Source organism: Biomphalaria glabrata, chromosome 6, assembly GCF_947242115.1.
Source record: "Biomphalaria glabrata chromosome 6, xgBioGlab47.1, whole genome shotgun sequence".
In the NCBI taxonomy this organism is placed as follows: Eukaryota; Metazoa; Mollusca; class Gastropoda; family Planorbidae; genus Biomphalaria; species Biomphalaria glabrata.
The window spans coordinates 52,141,715-52,161,501 of NC_074716.1; the positions used below are offsets into that span (position 1 = coordinate 52,141,715).

The 19,787-nt window shown below is 38.3% G+C and overlaps 1 protein-coding gene across 1 annotated transcript; it reads right to left on the reverse strand.

The window, feature by feature from the left end:
• Positions 1-1,089: 1,089 nt before the first annotated feature.
• Positions 1,090-17,137, reverse strand: LOC106073184 (mitochondrial pyruvate carrier 2-like). Its single transcript, XM_056033243.1, has 5 exons — positions 16,844-17,137; positions 11,807-11,847; positions 3,501-3,585; positions 3,201-3,312; positions 1,090-1,798 (listed from the first exon to the last, which is right to left on the reverse strand). The coding sequence occupies exons 1-5, from the start codon at positions 16,950-16,952 to the stop codon at positions 1,705-1,707; spliced, it is 441 nt and encodes a 146-aa protein (XP_055889218.1). The 5' UTR covers positions 16,953-17,137; the 3' UTR covers positions 1,090-1,704.
• Positions 17,138-19,787: the final 2,650 nt, after the last annotated feature.

Genomic DNA, 19,787 nt, shown 5'->3' on the forward strand with positions numbered 1-19,787 from the left:
AAATGGCAACAAAGTACTATCAACCCATTTTGAAATATTTGTCATCAGCCACAAGAGGTTAACCCTGGCCATTTGAAATAGCAACAAAGTACTATCAACCCATTTTGAAATATTTGTCATCAGCCACAAGAGGTTAACCCTGGCCATTTGAAATGGCAACAAAGTACTATCAACCCATTTTGAAATATTTGTCATCAGCCACAAGAGGTTAACCCTGGCCATTTGAAATGGCAACAAAGTACTATCAACCCATTTTGAAATATTTGTCATCAGCCACAAGAGGTTAACCCTGGCCATTTGAAATAGCAACAAAGTACTATCAACCCATTTTGAAATATTTGTCATCAGCCACAAGAGGTTAACCCTGGCCATTTGAAATAGCAACAAAGTACTATCAACCCATTTTATATTATTCTAATTGACATTTTTAGAGTTTCTATCTAGTGAAACCTTACACCAGCAGCAAGCCTCTTTTAACCACTTCTCTATAGTACATATATGTAGCTACTTGCTGGCACTCCTGCGTGGCCTCCTTCAGTCCTAACAACTATGGTTCATTTCATAGAACATGTTCTTGTGTGGATGTGTAGCCCTATTTTGGAGAGACACTCCAGTCCACAGGTTAAGGTGGCTTTGGCGGTAGAGGAGCCAGCCATTTATGTTTAAGGGGTTGCCCGTAAAGAATGACCCCAGGATGCGATTGTCCTCCATCCGGTGCTTGCACTACATTGTTACAAAAAAACAACAACAACCTAACATGATCCTCAGAAACATTTAACTTCTTCTTCTTCTTCGTTCTCATTGTTATGTTGGAGTGTTCAGATGACTACATGAGATGAACTGCGCAGTGGTTTGATTTGGGGCCAGTGTCTTATACGGGCCTCTTGGTAGAGAGAGCAGTTTTGGAGGACGTGGTCGGCATTCTCTGGTGATACTCCACATTTAACTGATATCAAACATTTAAAGTAATGCAGAGAAACTCAGCCTTAAATGTTTAGTTTCCCCCAAATAATACAAAAAATAATCCATATTTTTAGGTAACACCTATTCTAAAGGAAAACTTGAAATACAATGGAAGACTAAAACCAGTATCTTTTTAAAATGTATTTATTAGAAAAACAATTAAAAATGAAATAAATATGAATATACGCTCAAAGTTGTGTAATTTTTTTTAATCGAATTCAATCAAATCTAGACTGGTACTAATTCGTTAATTCTTAATAATTCTCTATACAACTATCACACAAAAATTCATCTGAATAAATAAGTCTATAATGGCACTCAACATTGTGATAAGTTCAACCATGTTTTGTACAATCGATACTGTTGTGGTACTAGAGGCTATATAGATTAGCACAACACAAGCTCCATTGTTCAATATACATGAAGCATATAAAAACTATTTCACTTGCATGAAATAATATTACAAGATTTCATTTTAAAATGAGTCTATAAAACAACCATAAAATCACTTTTATGACTCTTCGTCCTTTACAGGTCGGTGACAACAAGATGTTTAGATATTAACTAGTCCTTCAACTGCACACATTTTAATATTTACCTGCCTTGAGGCAACTAGTTCTGCTCTTATTTTTAGCCCTACTCCCAACTTTAAATGTAACAAACAAACAAAAAAAACCAGAACCCCCTGACCAATGTGCTCACTGCATAAATATTACATAGTAACAACCAAATCTAGATTTATTACAGGGGTAGGTTCTCTTGTGCTGCCAAGTATTTCTTGTGCAATCTTTCTGATGCTTCGGTGTCTCTTTGTGGCTTGGTTACATAATTGAAGCTGAGGGTAAACAAGAGAGAGAACTCACATGTACAAGAGTAATGATTGTGTCCCTTAGTGTAATACTAAGATGATATCAAATAGAAGACTATGTAATTATACATGTTTCAAACTGCATTGATCTTAAATTGGTTTAGAACAGTGTCTCCCAAGCTTTCCCATAAGAGAACACATTTGAAGTATTTAATGGAACACTGCTTAATTGGATATTTTGTTTAAATAAAAATAATAATTAAACCATATCCTAAATTAAGGATTAAGTATATTTAAAAAGAATATATAGATATAAACATTACTATTATTATTATTATTATAAGTGCTTTTTTTGTAAAAAAAATAGGTGCCGGTACTCAGTGATGGATTGCCTAACTTTTAACTACTAATAAATTAATAATAAATGTTAAAAATGGGAAATACTTTATAAATGAGGCCAAAACCTTTTTAGATTAGTTTGTCATTTTAGCTCTCATTTTATGTTTGTAATGTTATTACAGCGCTTTGAGCCCACATCATGTTTGTTAACAGCGCTCTATATTATTATTATTATTAACTCACTGAATAAATGAATAAGGTTTCCCGATCAGACTTCCTAACAGTGGAATAGATAATGCGAAGTCAACCTATTTCCTTCCATAACTGGTCAACAAAGATGTCAGATAACCATCCGCAGAGACCAGCGATAGAATAAAAATAGTTTATTTTAAATTAAAAAAATAAAGACTTAAAAGGAATTCCCCAACTCAATCAGTCTATTATCAGCTTTAGAAAGTTTGTCTGTAGCCAAATTTGCTATTACCTGAAGAGACTGTATTGTGGACATATTGGTCAAACGATAAAACTGATAAAACTATTGGTCAAACGATAAAACTGATAAAACTATTGGTCAAACGATAAAACTGATAAAACTATTGGTCAAACGATAAAACTGATAAAACTATTGGTCAAACGATAAAACTGATAAAACTATTGGTCAAACGATAAAACTGATAAAACTATTGGTCAAACGATAAAACTGATAAAACTATTGGTCAAACGATAAAACTGATAAAACTATTGGTCAAATGATGAAACTGATAAAACTATTGGTCTAACGATAAAACTGATAAAACTATTGGTCAAACGATAAAACTGATAAAACTATTGGTCAAACGATAAAACTGATAAAACTAAGTCCTAAGGCTGGTAAAGTATCTAAGAGGCCATATATTTGGGAAAGTAGTAGTCTGTAGATCTATCAATGGTACTACCCGGTACTGTAATGAATTCTACTTTTAGTGAAAATTTGTTTGATTAATATTTTGAGTCTATCTATTGGCTACAACTACCAATTGTCAATTTGACGACATTTATTTTAATGATGAAAAACACAATTTTTTTTTATAAGAAATAGAATCAGACTTACTGAGCTATTCGGCTAAGCTGCATTGTGCCGGTCAGGCCTGTGAAAAAGTTGACTGCAAATAAACTCCAGTTCTTGGGTATAATAACCAAGGAGTACCTAGACCAGATGAAACCTGAAGAGAAGTGATAAAAATGGCATTGAAGTTATATAAACTAGAATTACTAGATATTTGTTAGCAATAACTAGATGCAGTAAGTAGTGTGTAATACTAACAGAAAATACAGGATTTCATTCTTGCATAGTGTTTTTTTTTTAAATTTATTTTGGAAGTTATAGTTACCTGTAAATACTTGTACATACCTGTGAGGCATAAGGCTGAACTCTGTCTGAGACTAAGTTTTTCAGCTGGCCTGGATATATCTCCTATGCCGGCTATTACAAGAAGCTGTCAGGGGAGATAACAACATATTTCAGTTTACAAACAATTGTATTTCTTCTAGAATCTAGATCTATTAAAATATTATAAATCAATGTATAAAATATTTGGTTATTATATATATCCCCACTCCCAGGTTGGGGTACCCAGAACATCCGCATGAAGGCGTTCCAGTAACAGCAGTTACGTTACTTTAAAGCCATTACTTATTGAACGACTTTTACACCACATTTATATCATATATCTCTTAACGCATCGCTTCCGGCTCCATAGGCATACTTGAATAGACATATAAGAAGATAGAAGGCCTCAACACTGACCTGCAACGTCACAACCTGTGGGCTGTTTAGACCAATACCTCGTTACCACGTCGTACAGACCTGTGTCGTGGCAACTAGCTATTGGTCTCTACTACTCACAGGTTGTGACGTTGCAGGTCAGTGTTTGGACCTTTTATGACAATTGGTCTCGCTCGTATATACATTTCCTTGGGCGCCATTAAGTCATTTCTATCACAGATATCGCTTCGAAAAGAAAAAAAAAAAGAACTCAAAATATGCGTAGTTGGCAGCGCCCAAAGAGACGAACCAACACCACACAGTAATAATTTCCCCATCCAGCCTTGACCAACATGACATACTGCATTATAACAGGAGAAGATCGGAGGGCAAAGTCTGTGTTATTTGTAATTTTAAAATAAAGTCGGATGGTTAACCCCAATTTTTCGGGTGCAGCCGGTGGGTAAATGCTAGTTTTATGAGAAAAAAAATATTTATAGTTACAGAGAGCAATCGGTGAAAGTGAATAAGATCAAATAAATCAAATATAAATCAAATAAGAACATAAAACTAAAACGTTATTTAACCTTGGTTAGGCCAATAATAGAATATGCATCCTCCGTTTTGGGACCCCTCAACTCAAGAAAACATTAAGAAACTGGAACAGACACAAGATAGAGCAGTGAGATTCATAACAAACGAATATTCACATTTGACTAGAGTAACACACATTAGTAAAATCACTAAATTTAGAAAGCCTTCAGGACAGAAGACTCAAAAGTAAAGTAGCAATTATACATAAACACTGAACCATAATCTTCAAATACAAAAACAGAATTTAATAAAATACTCTGAAAGACACAAAGATAAAAGCACATTCCTCGTCCCATATGCTAGGACAAATTTGTACAAACACTCCTTCTTCTCTAGTGCTATTAGAGCATGGAATGGGTTGCCTGAGCTAGCCAGGAAAACCAGAGGCAGAGTTTAAGTCATTGGTTAATATGCATGACTAAATGCATGACGCGTAATCATCTTCTTTTTTTGAAGTAACGTCTGTATTATATAAGATAAGAAGATAAAGATCTAGCAGTTGAAACACTAATAATGCTTACTTCAAACACCAGGTCTTAGATCTATACAGTAACGGCTAGGCTGCCGACAGGACGCGTTGTCTTCATTGTGACAAAGATCTACGTCCCACACGCTAGCTTACTAAGTCAGTGATGCCCAACCTTATTCGACTTGCGGGCCATTTTAATTTCCGACACCCATGTCGCGGGCCACGTGAACGAAAATATACTTAAAAGAAATGAAATGGACCTGAAACTATCTTAGTAGTGACCCGTGGATTAAGTACTTATATTCGTTGGTGGGATAGTCGAAGTGAGGGTCCCAATGTAGGCCCTAATGTAGGTAAAGATACATTTTTTCAACTTTTTTTTTCTGTTTTGGAAGGGGCAGGGATTTTCTACACTTTGTGCCGACATTTTGGCGGGCCGGATGAAAATACTTCGCGGGCCGGATCTGGCCCGCGGGCCGTATTTTGGGCATCACTGTACTAAGTTATCGGAAAGTTTGACTTAGATTTGAAAAAAGGATATGGGGGTAGATTCATGACAGTTCCGATGGGTGAATGTTGAGGCGGTGAATCGTTGAGATGGCCACATTTCACCATCGTGGGGGGCTGCCTGGTATGTGCGCTGGACTGTCGTTCGGTCGTCTCGATGGTCCCGGGTTCATACCCTGCCCGCTGCCATCCCCTCGTCGTCCTGCGGGAGGTTTGGACTAGGAAGAAGATATATCTTCAACTCTGAATGGAACATCAGATTAATAAGTCAAACATTTGACAAAACACCGTTCACCGCATTGTTTATAGGAAGTCAACGTGGCCTTACTACTTTCCATCTACAAACGAACGTTAAATCTATCTATCTATCTCTATATATATCTAATATCTATACTTAGCCTAATTCTTTTATCAAAACCAAACTTAATGACAGTTATAATTAATAACTGATGAAGTTCAAACTGCATGTAGCTTAATGACTTCATAAAAAGTCACTGTGGTCCATTAATTACATATTGTGTGTGTGTGTGTGTGTGTGTGTGTGTTTGCTGACCTATGTTTTCTATTCCCCCCCCCCACCCCCCAATTCTTTAGCCCTGGAGACTAGATCTAGATCAGGCTTGTCTTTATTAGTATGGCGGGGGGGGGGCGAAAGGGACAACAGGACACACCCTGTTCCTCTGACTGTCCCGCGCTTCTAAGTACCCCAGTATCTAAGTACCCCAGTATACGCAAACAAAGTTTTTTTTTGCCATGTATGTCAGGACAGAAGGCTCAAAAGTAAAGTAGCAATCATACATAAAACACTGAACCATAATCTTCAAATTCAAAAACAAAATTTAATAAAATACTCTGAAAGACACAAAGATAAAGGCACATTCCTCGTCCCATATGCTAGGACAAATTTGTACAAATACTCCTTCTTCCCTAGTGCTATTAGAGCATGGAATGGGTTGCCTGAGCTAGCCAGAAAAACCAGTGACTTGGCAGAATTTAAGTCATTGGTTAATATGCATGACTAAATGCATGACGCGTAGGACGTAATCATCTTCTTTTTTGAAGTAACGTCTGTGTTATATAAGATAAGATAAGATCAAGTTATGTTACTCTTTTAATCAGGGCCGGATAATTGGTTTGAATTGCTTTTGTAGAGCGCAACTCTCATGCCCAGAGCGCTATGGTTCAAGCTCTTTTGTGGACGCTGGGGTAGGGAGTACCCAGGAGAAGGCTTCCTTGCTGCCTTTACGCGCTCAGCAAAAAGGCCCGCAAACACAACTCTGATACTGCCTGGTCGTGCGGTTTGCGCACTGGACTGTCGTTCAGATTTATCAATGGTCCCGGGTTCAAACCCTGCCCAGCTCCCATCCCCCGTCGTCCTGCGAGAGGTTTGGACTAGGAAGTAAACTATCTTCATCTCTGAAGGAACATCCGAAACATGTAAAACATTTTACTAAAACTGATAGAGTCGGGAATCGAACATACCCCCATTGGTAGCCAAAACAACTAGTGAGTTTTGCCACATTGTCACAGATCTATGACAACGCAAGAGTGCGCAGCCTATAGAGCCTTACATTTCAAATCTATACAAACTTTAAAAAAAAATGCATATTAAATATTTGATAATAATGGGAAATGAGATTAAATTTACAAGTACCCTATTTGGGTCATATTGTAAGACGTGGCTCACTGCCAAAAGTCATCTTTCAAGGTACAGTAGAGGGAGCACGAAGAAAGGGTCATCCAAAGACAAGCTGGCTGGACAATGTAAAAGAATGGACCGGCCTCTCTTTTATTGGTAAAAACAGCTGATTGCAGGTAACAATGGAGGGATTTGATTACGCGAACTGTCACAGCACCCCTGCGACGAAAGTCAAGGGACAGATGAGATGACTATATCTTTCTTCACGAGTATGGCATGCTTTGAGATCCAGTAACATTATTAAGTTCAAGAACATTTACACTGAACCTAAACCGATCACCGGAGGACAACGGTTATTTCTGCGCTGGATGTGGCAAAATAAGTCGGTCGTATAGGGGCCTTTGTATCCACGTGAAACACTGCACTTCTCAATAATGGACCTCATTCACCAATCGTAAACAAACAACATTTAGTCACGTGATCTTATTGATAAAACAATGGAAAAAACAGTCACGTGACAACCATCATGAATTAAACATGAGATCGTAAATTGTATAGAAGAGCACCACGTGGCTAAATGTTGTTTGTTTACGGTTGGTGAATGAGGTCCATTGAGGACATGTCTTATTATAATTGAAACTTAAGAGATTATTTGTTTCTTAAGAATAACAATAATAATAAAAAGTCATGCCCAGGGCCTGCACTTACTAAAATCCGGCACTGTTAATTACTTCATATGCCCTTCGTAGGCCTGAACGAACATAATCAAAGCTATCGGGAAACTTGTAGGCTATGCCACAAGATGCAGTCAAGCAAATCAGAAAACCTAGCCCTCTGGTTAACGCATGAGATGAAGTCAAGCAAAATAGAAAAATCTAGATCTAGGGTAGAAAAACATAAGCAGGAAACACGGACGTTTGGAACTGCAGACTACAACAATGGGAACGCTAGCTGTGTGAACATAGAGCATAAAAGGACTGTTGGCAACTCTTCCGTGTAGCAAAACCAACTATTTATGGAGCACATTTGTTTTTTCCCAAACAACCCAACGCTACAGTCACGTCTAATCGATAGGCAAGCGTGTCATTGCCACCAAAACACACAGTGTGTATAAAAAACGAGAACTCATGTCTTATGTATTGAAAGAAACAAAACAAAAAGTATGTCTGATAGGCAAACCCTTGTCTTATCGATAATAGGAGCATAGGCCTACAGTTTTATCAGCTATAAAACATTTAGGTTAATTGGCCTCAAAACGATGAAGTTTTTATGGGTGAAAGTTGACACTAACATCTCCAGTAGACTCTACTAATATATCATACATTCAGATGTAAATGGTTTAAAAGTTGTTGTTTTTTTAAGTGAAACAATACTACCGGTACCTTTCTCTCTTCCTAGCATCATCTTCCGTTTTTTTTTTTTTAAATATAGCTTATATCAACTCATTCTCTTTGTCTGCGCCAAATTTGGAACACGTTATATCTCCCACACCCAATTCTAGGATCAAGTTGAAACTACGCAATTATTAATTGTACCTTACAAAAACATGTATCAATAACAAAAAGTGTTAATTTAGTAATTCTGTTTTGTAAAGGGATCATATTTCTACAGTATTGTAATAGGCCTATGTGGCAGCTATTTTTTGCGGTTATTTCCCTTATATACGCTTTTCTTTCTTTTTTTTTTAAATTTTGCCCTTTTTTGTATAGCGCACCTTTTATGCTTATTATAGCATTCTCGTAGCGTTCTGTTCAAATCCAAATCTCTTTTGTGGACCAGCCGGGGGGGGGGGGGGGGTTGGGGAGAAGCTAAGAGAAGGTTTCCGTGCTGCCTTTATGCGCGCAGCGAACACAACTCTGCTCGAGTCGGGATTCGAACCAGAGACCCCTTGGAAAGGTAGCCACTTTGAGCGGCACCTCGCTTTGAGGGAGGGGAGATTAACTTGACCACTGATCAGCATACTTCTTGTGGAGCCCGCAGCGAACAGATTAATTATAAAGTAAAACTTCCCCCCTTTCAGATCTTGCGATCTCTAGGGCAGACGATGTAACTAAGGTTATCTGTTTCTGTGGCCCAACGGTTAACGAAGGTGGTCATGTGGCCAACATAACGACCTACTACCATTTATTTCTTCCCAACTAATGTCAGGTACCCATTAGAGCTGGGTGGACGACAGGCGCCCCAAAGATCCCGAAATGTAAAATCTCAGTATTAACCGAGATTCGAACCCAGGACCACCGGTTCGGAAGCCGAACACATAACCATCCAGACGATTATAAATTATTATTTTTTTTAAAGTTTGTGTTTCATAAGTAAACTCCCACCCCCCCCCCCCCCCTTTTTTTTTTCAGACTTTGCGATTTATGGGGAAAATAATGTAAAGGTGAATTGGATTGGATTCAGGGGCGTCCTTAAAATCATGAAATTCAAAATCGCAGTTTTCACCGAGATTCGAATATTAAAATGTACCACACACATAGCTCTCTTTTTTTTCCCGGATCTGAGATTTAGTTTTTTTTTTTTTTTTTTTCGCACCACACACCAACTCACTCGTGCTCTCCGCTCGTGACACCTACAACACACTAGGAGAAAAAAAAAAAAAAAAGGAGGCGGGGCGAGCGGATCAAAAGCAAACTTAGAAAGGAAAAAAAAAAAACTAGGTCAGACGCTGTGTTTAACAATGACAGCGCGCGCTGTAAACTAATTGCCGAGCGTTGTACAAAAGAATGTAGAGATCAGATGAGGCTCTACCACAACAAAACTTTTTTGATTGAATATTGATCTAGATCTAATGCTTTTCTTTTCCACCTGCTGCGACTCAAATCTTAGGCCTACATTCGTTGGGGGGAAATACAGGTGTTGCCCTGCCCTAGACGAAAGTCAACAGGGGTTGCCCCAACGACCTACTCTCAAGGGTTAATGGATGACTTTATTTTTTTAACTTCACAAGAAAAGATTCATTGCCGTCATACAATTTAAAACAAGAGGTCAAACGAGGTCAAAAGTCACAACGGTGACCTTCATACACACATTTTTTTTTGTACAATTCAGTGCGGGCCTACACACTTTCTCTAAACATGTGTAGCTCGATAGAAACACAAGTGAAGAACCAGGTAGACTAGATCTACATCCGCCAAGGACATCACATTTTAAAAATAGTTTGATCATTTATTGAGAAAAACAAAATTTAGTATGTTTACGGTGTTTAGTTGTACAAATTTTGGTTGGTTGAAGATGATTACATCCTAGTGCAAACCTCCAGCAGGGCGGAGCGGGAATGGCGACGGACGGACTGGTTTCGAACCCAGGACCAACGAGACGACGTCATTCGGAACAGTTTCATTGATAAAAAGATGTCCGCCAAATTTAATAATTGTTCAGAACTATTTAACTCTTTCTCTCCTAACTGACGACACCAACGTTGATTCCATCAGAGCGTGTTAAATAATAACGGAGAGAAAGAGTTAAATTTATGATAATTCCATAGTTCAGAACAAAGGTCGAAGCATCTGCCTCCAAAGGCAATGGATGCGCCCAAATGAATCATTTGAGTCGGGGGAAGAATCTAGTTTGACTAATATTAAGAGATAAGATAAGATAAGATAACTTTACTGATCCAAACAAACGGAACTTCAGTTTGACTACAATTGACAACCTCAGCCGATTATGGAGCGGCAAATTTTACTACGGCTCCTGCATGTGAATGCATTTGTTTTAGGGCTATCTGTTAGGGTCTAAGTTCGATTCGTTTCTTTTGCTCTTGGCGAGATTAGTCTGTCTCCATGCTGTCCTATCTAGTGATATTTCCAACCGTATACTGCATGACAAACTTTCATTGATGCCTCTAGTTCTCTGTAGGCTTTTTCTTGAGCGGCGCTTAGATTTAACTCCCTCCACAATCTCAGCATAGAGAATGTCCTCAGGAGTTCTTCCATCCGGCATGCGGTTGACATGTCCTAGCCAACGTAGTCTTCTCTGTATCCAAAGAGCATAGATTCTGTGCGTCATGGCCAATCTCAAAACGTCCTGATTGGAGACATAATGCCTCTAGGAGATGCGCATTATACGTCACAGGCAGCGTAAGTGAAAGCTATTTAATCTATGCATGTATGTTGACCAGCTCTCACTAACAATAAAGAAGGCTGCTCACTATACAGACATTGTAGACAACCATTTTTTTTTGTTACTTGGTCAATTTGGGCATTTTCCAAGACACGTTTGGAAAACTGTGTCCGAAGCCTTTAAAATTATGTTTGTCAACTTAATGTCTAAATTTCAATGTTGTTGTTTTTTCTGAGTGGCTAATTAGCTAGCGATTTCTTTTACCAAGGATACTAATAAACTGTCAAATAGGAAAATCGTTACAGCCATTTAAGAAAAATAAAGAACTTTCCCCTTATGATGAGAGAGTAAGCTAATGGAGTAGGTGTCACGGGTGAATGTGTGTATGTATGTATAATCTATTTTTACAAAAGAGCGAATCATCGGAAGTGGGTTAGTTGTCAAAAGTAGAGAGTGCAGTGTGTGATATGCCGAAATGATGATTAAAAGTTTATGTGTTTGATCAAGTGTTACTTGCTTATGTGTAACTACAGCTGAACCAGGGACACCTAGACGTATCGAGACTTAAGGTAGATTCTACCCAGTTATTAGTAGAAATATAAATAGAAAAGCGGTAACAGTAGGTATGGGGAAAAAAAACCCACACAAACAACTAAATTACAAACACAAACATCAACTTACCCATTTGGCGAACGGTGACCAAAAAAATATTGTCTTTGGGCCTGAGGAAAATAAATGTAAGCAATAAGCCTTTTTTTTTTTTGGTTCACACAATAGGCTTAAATAGTATGTAAAGTCAGCAGACGTCAATGTCGAGGGATCATATCTGGAACTGTCAGTGTGCTACTGACAAAGTCTGATAACAACAAATCGTGTCCAAAGTAAAGTAGTTGAAACAGTCAGTAAATGAATATATCTAACAGTAAAACCACTAGATCAGCGGTTCTCAACCTTTTAAGCTCGGCGACCCCTTTTTACAATCCCCCACTCTGCTGCGACCCCCACCCACACAGCAATAGAAGAAAAGACAAAAACAATCGGCGAGCTATAATTCAATGTCAAAAAACCGCTAAATTGTTCTTACATTTATCGTGGATATAAACCTAATTTTGATGTCGAAATAGCTGTATGGTTTGATTGAAAAGCCCTCCATTCACAGCTACTCAATAGGTTAAATATCTGATATTTATTTTCTGGAAGACCAAGTCTATGCCTGCTTCACTGATATCTTTTTAAAATTAAGGCGACGTAAAGCGTACCAAGAGTCCCGGGTTCAAATCCCGGTGAAGACATGGATTTTTAATTTCTGGATCTTTGGGCGCTTCTACCTGACACTAGTTGGGGAAAAGTAAAGTCGGTTGGTCGTTGTGCAGGCCACATGACACCCTAGTTAGCCGTGGGACACAGAAAGAGATGGCCTTTACATCATCTGCCCTATAGATCGCAAGGTCTGGAAGGGGAACTTTTTTTTTTTTTTTTTACTCTAAATTGGTTTTTTTTTTATAGCAAATATTTGATAGGAAATTTGTTTTGATAACAAGTTCTGTCGCGTCTGCTATTCTAATTTGTTAGTAGTTCATTAACTAGCAGCCTGGTCGTGTGGTATGCGCTTGGGGCTGTCGTCATCATGGTCCTGTGTTCGAACTCGACCCGCCCGCCATCCAGCCTTCTCCGTGTCTTTCTGCAGGGAGGTCTGGACTAGGATGTAAAGATGTTCCGCTCTGAAAGAACGTTTGAAACTCACAAGTCACAAACATAATCATTGTTTCCGTCTCAATAGAATTAAACACATTTGTTATACACATTTCAGGGCGAGAAAGTCAACAGCAAGCATTTACATTCAGATGCTGCTCAAATTTCGATGTGCGTACGAGTGATTTTGATAATGCAGCTGCATGGGCCTTTTGGGCTGGGCACACAATTATGGAAGAATAAAACAAAAGTTGCCAAAATAACGGATGTTTTAGGGAAGATGAATATGCAGTGAAGGTTTGATCATGTTACACTGCAGAGGCGTAATGAGGGGGGGGGCACGATGCCCCGGGCGCCAACCTCATTGGGGGAGGGGGGGAGGCACACGAAGCCTATATTTCTATGTGATGTTCATGGAAAATTGGGGGTGGGCGATAAAGTACCTTGCCCCGGTCGCAAGTTTTGCCCACTACGTCTCTGTTACACTGATTTTTTTTCTTTTATTGAAAAAAGATTTAAGTTATGATTGTGTAAGCATGTATTGTAAATATCCCTCTTTTTTTTTTCTTTTTGGCTAACTTCCATTAGAAATTTTTTGAAAGCTACCACGACCCCACACCCCCCTCTTTTTTTTTCTTCTGCCCTTAATAAGATCCTCGAAATAAAGAATCACCCTTTGTGTCAGGATTTTGTGATTTTACCATCACAAAAGAGATACAAGACACCGATAGCAAAGACAAACAGACACAAACACTCTTTTGTTCCCCTGGCAATCAGATCATTAAATAAGAACAATCTGGTATAAACTTTGTCACATGTAAATTATGAGTGAGTCTGGTGTGAATGTACACTTTGGTTTCTTATAGTTATAATGTTTTTTTTGTTTGGTGTAATGCACAAATTGTAAGACAAATTTCCATATGGACAATAAATATTATTATTATGTTAGAAATGAACGAGTAGTCATTCTCTGGCGCTGCCAGGGTCGAGTTTCGCTAAAGAGAAACAAAATTCATCGTAGTCCCTTTAACAGTTTCCACTGAGGAATTTTCTGGTGATGTGGCAGTTCTGCAGCAGTACCGCCCTCTGACAGGCAACGAAGATGTTCCTAGGAATGTTAAGGGCCTTGAAGGTTTATTATTATTATTATTATTATTAATAGCTTCGACCCAATGAAGCAAAGACAAATTGATAACTTGCTTTTAATTAAAGTAATTCCATCCTAACATGGCCCCATTGAACATGTTATAGCAGATAAGAAGTGTGTAGAAAAGTAGCCAGACTGCCATAATTCCACAATAACTGTTCATTTTAAAACATTCAGCATAATTTATCAGTGAAAGAATCTTAGGTTTTATCTGGGACAAAAACCTGGCAATGCTAAAAAAAAAATGAGCAGTCGTTTTTGTTTCATTTTTGTTTTTAATACACCTAGAATTTCTAGATCTAGATCTGAACATCTAGACATCTAGATCTATATGTTGGTCTAGAATCTACTTTTGGGATAAATGTATTGTAGCGTTACTTTTTAAATTGATAAAAAAAATGCAGCGAGGCATGTAAAGTAACAGAAGAATGTTTACAGCAGTCGGTAGCAGAAAGAGCCAATCGTTTGTCGCGTTTCTTTTTTTCCTTGTAAACACGAATTGCGTCAGCGGTGTTGAATCTAGGTCAATGCAAACATAAGAATTGAGACAGGGGGGGGGGGGAGTCACGGGAGAGAGGTTGGCACCATTCCACGGGACAGGTTACAAAATTCGAACACAGTTGCCGCTGTATTTTTATTCATGAATTAATAATTGGCTGAAGTTTCAAATCGTCTCGCACCGTTCCACGCAACTTTGTGAACAGGAGCGTAGCTGACATTTCTTCGTTAATGTGTGGGCTCCATTATTGATGGATATTTTAAAAATGTTTTTCAAACTATTTTCACACACTTACGATTAAAAACTCGTTCTATTTGGGTCACTTATAACAAAAGGGAGGTCTCCATTACCAATGATGCAGGTGTAGGTGTGCGTGGGGGGGGGGAGGAAGACTTCAATTACTACTATCACCAACGATGACCGTCTGAACCAGGTCATGTTTGGATATATTTATCCCTCATTCATGTGGAGACTATAAATCCTTGATGTTTTTTTTTTTGTTTTTTTATTCCAGGGCCGGATTTAGGCCTGATAAGACCCTGAGGCTATTTGAGATATGGGGGCCCCGTGTAATAAACATAAGGCAGTTTATTCTTTGCTCTCTCTTCAAAGTGAATGAAAATATCCATGGTGCCATTTCTGGTGCTTGTGCCCCTAAGCTATAACTTATGTTGCTAAAAGGTCGATTCAGCTCTGTTTAATTCATAAATCGCTCAGGTGAAAACCGAAATTGTGTGGCACAAGCCTTTAAAGCTGGTGTGACAGTGGTCTGTTTAACCTTATATCCTGTATCTACAAGGATATTTTGACCTTCTGTTTCTATTCATACATTAGGAAGGGAATGAAGCCAGACCTGTATGACCCATTGTATAAATAGATCACTCTGTCTAATTTAGGGAACATTACAGGAGCGTAGAGTAGTGGGGGGGGGGGTAAGATGGGGGTTGGTTCTTAAAAGAAAGAGAACTACATTAAAGTATGAATGTCTACGTCGTACATATTTTAGGGCCAAAGTTCACAAGTAGAGGGAATAAAAAAAAAAAACAACATTTAAAACATTCACTATCTCTTTACAGCAGTATAGGTAAAAAGTAAAACCAAAAATCTAATCTTTGCACAGGCAGGCGACCTTTAGAACCAGGTACAAAAGGGCATTGGAACGGGTCCATAATATCAAACAGTGTTTTGGTTGTTTTTTTTTTAGGTTTAAAATGTTAAACAAGTGTTCACGTTGTAATTTAAAACAATACATTCTATTATACTGATTCAGCTTCAATGACCTTAGCTATTCGTTTGGTCCTTAAACTCAATCTAATTCGATTACTGCAAGCAGAAGGCAATTATGTGTGAACACGTCTTGACCTAGTTTTGACCCAGTTGATCGTCTGCCAAAACATTTACATGAATGTGGCAAAAATATCGTGTTACAAATTAATCAAGTGTGATGAGCCTCTTCACAGAATTAGAGTTTTAGATTAGAATCACCGAGTTCCAGCATTTAGACTCGTTAAGCCATTAGATTACTTAGGCGACTATAGCCATAATTATGAACTCATCATAATATAAATACAAATTTATAAATGGGAGCAATTGTTGCTTGTCTAAATTACATAGTTTATTCTTTATTTTTTATTTTATTTATTTTTAAAATACGCGTAACATTTTAATGTAAATCCTATTGTCTATACTTTTTTAAAACATTAAAATAATACTACTAAGTCACTCCCATAAATTCCATACAAGAGATTGGTATTACTCCAGATCTATTATCTAAATCTATAGATCTAGATATCTAGTTTCTAGATGTTGAACAAAATACAAATCGAATTTTACCGCTCTCATTTTATTTGCCTCATTTGGTAAATTAGGTTCTGGCCATGGATTTAAGTCTTTAGGCTAGTTTAGGACTATTAATTAAACTAATTTAAAGTTTTAAAATCTAGATCTAGAATCTAATAATTTTCCATAGACTTAGACTCTATGTAGCAAATACCTTTTTTTTAGATACTTATGCATGCCATGTGTTATTTAATGCCTAGAAATTAAATCTCATCAAAGAAGAGTAATAAATCATAAGACGAATATGATGAGACGTTTTCATTGTAGGCCTACTGTCGGTTAAATAGCATTATTCCTCTGACGTGAGCACTCTCGTTGAAGAGTTGGCACTAGTATGGTTGCTCAACCTTAATTCTATTTTTAGACTTAGGGGACAAAAAATGCTCGATCGTGGCCAATGTTTTCCAATATTATTTCATAAACGATTTTCCTTTGCTTGAAATCGAAGCATAAATCAAATTATAAATGGTAAATAAATATAGTTTAAGTCAGATTGTAACAAATAAAACAATTCCAAGCGTTAATAATTTGCACAACTTACCAGCGGGATGCACCCAAAGTGGTCTAAGTTTAGGAGGAATCTTAGGATCCGCACTCCGTATAAGAAATTCATAGAACCTCGTAGCAAATGTTGGCATTAACCGAACCATTTTGAATCGAAATATTGATTGTACACTTAATAGAGTCTAGGTCTTTGAAGAAAAGCAAAATACTACATGACAACCTTTTCTACACGGCTAGTCTGCCACTAGACTAAGTCTAGATCTAGATCTACCTTCCAAGCTGGCGATCTAGTACAACGAATCGGCTGCTGGTGGGACAGTTACTAGTCGTACGCCCGCCTGCATAGTTGGCGTATTGTAAAAAAAAAAAAAATATGTAGGAAGAAAGATTCGCGGGAATGAGGGGCGGTTCAAAGTATGCAGGCGTAAGTAAAGCTGATAGTTCTTATTGGCTGAACTGTTTAATTTAAAGGATATAAATGATCTTTGTTTATAGTTCATTATTTGAACTGAGCGAAATCATTCAATTAAATATTTCCCCCATATCCTAGCATTGAACCACGCAGATCCAAGATCTAGAGCCAGGGCCCAGCACTTTCATAGGCCCCGCGCTTATTCTAAGTGTAAATTATTAAATTAAACCACTGTAACATATATAATAGCAGGGATTACGCGGCCTCCTGACTTTCAAGGGTCTCCTGGAAATCTCCTGAAATTATAAAAAACCTCCTGAAAACTCATAAAAATCTAGTTTAAAAAAAGACAAAATTGTCCTTTTGGGGTACCATTAGGTGTAAATAAAAACGGCATTGTGAACTTTAATTTAATGAAAACTTATTGCAAAGACGAATGTATTTTCTAATACAAAATCTTAATTTTAAAATTTTGCTTATCCCTACCCAGACTAGGCCCCGCGCAATTCGTTCCGCATAGGGCCCCGCAATAGTTAGGGCCGGCCCTGCCAGCTACGACGAAAGTCAAGGGACAGATGAGATAAGAGTCCTACAGATGAACCCCCCCCCCCCCAAAAAAAAAATATAAATAAATAAATAAAATAAAATAAACAATTAAATGCTTTAATGAAATATCACAGAAACTTAAATAGGCATTTGGGCGGTTTTTTAGCTTTCCTAATTGATAGGCCAGATTGTAAAGATTACAAGATGAAATGGTATTCACTGTTTCTCTCTCAATGACTCCAAGTCTTTCAAATTCTCTGAAGCCTTTTGCTGGCTGCACATCATTTTTAGCAACAATGCATCTACCCAGCATTGTCCATTTGTTCACTGTGACATTTCACACTCACCAACTACTGGGATATGGTCTTGTGAATTCGATGTTTAATCTTAACTTTGGTTGGCTTATATTTATGTTTCTCTCCTGGACACCTCTCCTAATTATTAAGCCTACATTCACCCCACTGCCTGAGTTGAGCTTAACTGGTAGAATAAACTTGTCACATAAATGAATGGAGACTATCCATTCCTCACCAGTAGACCTATCTTTGACGTTACTGGCACAGAACACACAGTCCATCTCACTATCGTTGACTAGATCCAGAATTGTCTATGCAGCCCTTTGGAGGGAATGTACAGACCGCCCTTTGGATGGAATGTACAGACCGCCCCTTTGGATGGAATGTACAGACCGCGGATGGAATGTACAGACCGCCCTTTGGATGGAATGTACAGGCCGCCCCTATGGATGGAATGTACAGACCGCCCTTTGGATGGAATGTACAGACCGCCCCTTTGGATGGAATGTACAGACCACCCTTTGGATGGAATGTACTGGCCGCCCTTTGGATGGAATGTACAGAACGCCCTTTGGATGGAATGTACAGGCCGCCCTTTGGATGGAATGTACAAGCTGCCCTTTGACTTGATTGCAGCAAACTGCAAAATGATTTCTTTTACTACACAAGTTGCACGTTTTACCAGAAGCTGAGCATCTGTGAATTTCATGCTTGCGGTTGCATCGCTTACAATCAAGTTTGGTCTGATTGCTCAGATTTGTTCCGCATCACCTCCTTACTTTGAAGGGCATGCACAACATCTGGAGAAACAAATCAAGAGTGTTCTGCCATCGTGTTGCTTCTTAAGCGTGTCTGCTCGGCTTGCAAGCACATATCTACACATACTTTTAAAGCAGGGTTATCTTTGGCCAGCATTCTCTCTCTTAGTTCCCTGTCTGCACATGTCACAATTAATCTGTTTCTTATAAGACTGTCTTTTAATCATCAAATTCACAGTTGTTTTTATTATTATTATTTATCAGCACGGTCAAAAAGTTATGGAAGTTTTCTCCCATCTTTGGGGTAGCCGTTAAAAACTCTAACCCTGACTTATATATCTTTCGTATGTAACGCTTTTATTTGGGACACAATATGCTTCAAATTTCTCTAAAATTTTACTCAATATCATGAGTTGTATATCTGCGTACATTCACTAGCGGATCCAGAACTTTGGAGTGGGAGGGGCGATTTTTTTCCAAACCCTAACCCTAACGCCCAGTAAACCCTAACCCTAAGCATAAACGTGCATACAGCGCGCGCGCACACACACACACACACACACACGCGCGCTCACACACACACACACATATATATATATGTATATATATATATATATAAATATGAGAATAAAAAAAGCAGCATTTCTCAACCTTCGGCGAAAAACAAAACAACTGGGGCAGCGCTATAAGGTTCTCTGGTGAAGTTCGGGGCGAAGCCCCGACGCCATAAGCGTTTTCTTGCTTTTTTTCACTGCAGAAACGCATTCTCCTGACAAGTACAGCTCATTCTTCATCAATAGAGTACGGGGCGAAGCCCCGACGCCAAAAGCGTTTTCTTGCATTCTTCATTGCAGAAACGCATTCTCCTGACATCTACAACTCATTACCCATAAATGAAGTTCGGGGCGAAGCCCCGACGCCAAAAGCGTTTTCTTGCTTTTTTCACTGCACAAACGCATTCTCCTGACA

Bases quoted from the DNA above. Each gene is read 5' to 3' on its own strand.
- LOC106073184 (XM_056033243.1), bottom strand. From the start codon at position 16,952: ATGGTTCGGTTAATGCCAACATTTGCTACGAGGTTCTATGAATTTCTT. The intron at 11,848-16,843 runs GTAAGTTGTGCA...TATTTTCCTCAG, and splicing joins ACTTTGGGTGCATCCCGCTG to GCCCAAAGACAATATTTTTT. The intron at 1,799-3,200 runs GTAAGTCTGATT...GTTTACCCTCAG, and splicing joins CAGCTTAGCCGAATAGCTCA to CTTCAATTATGTAACCAAGC.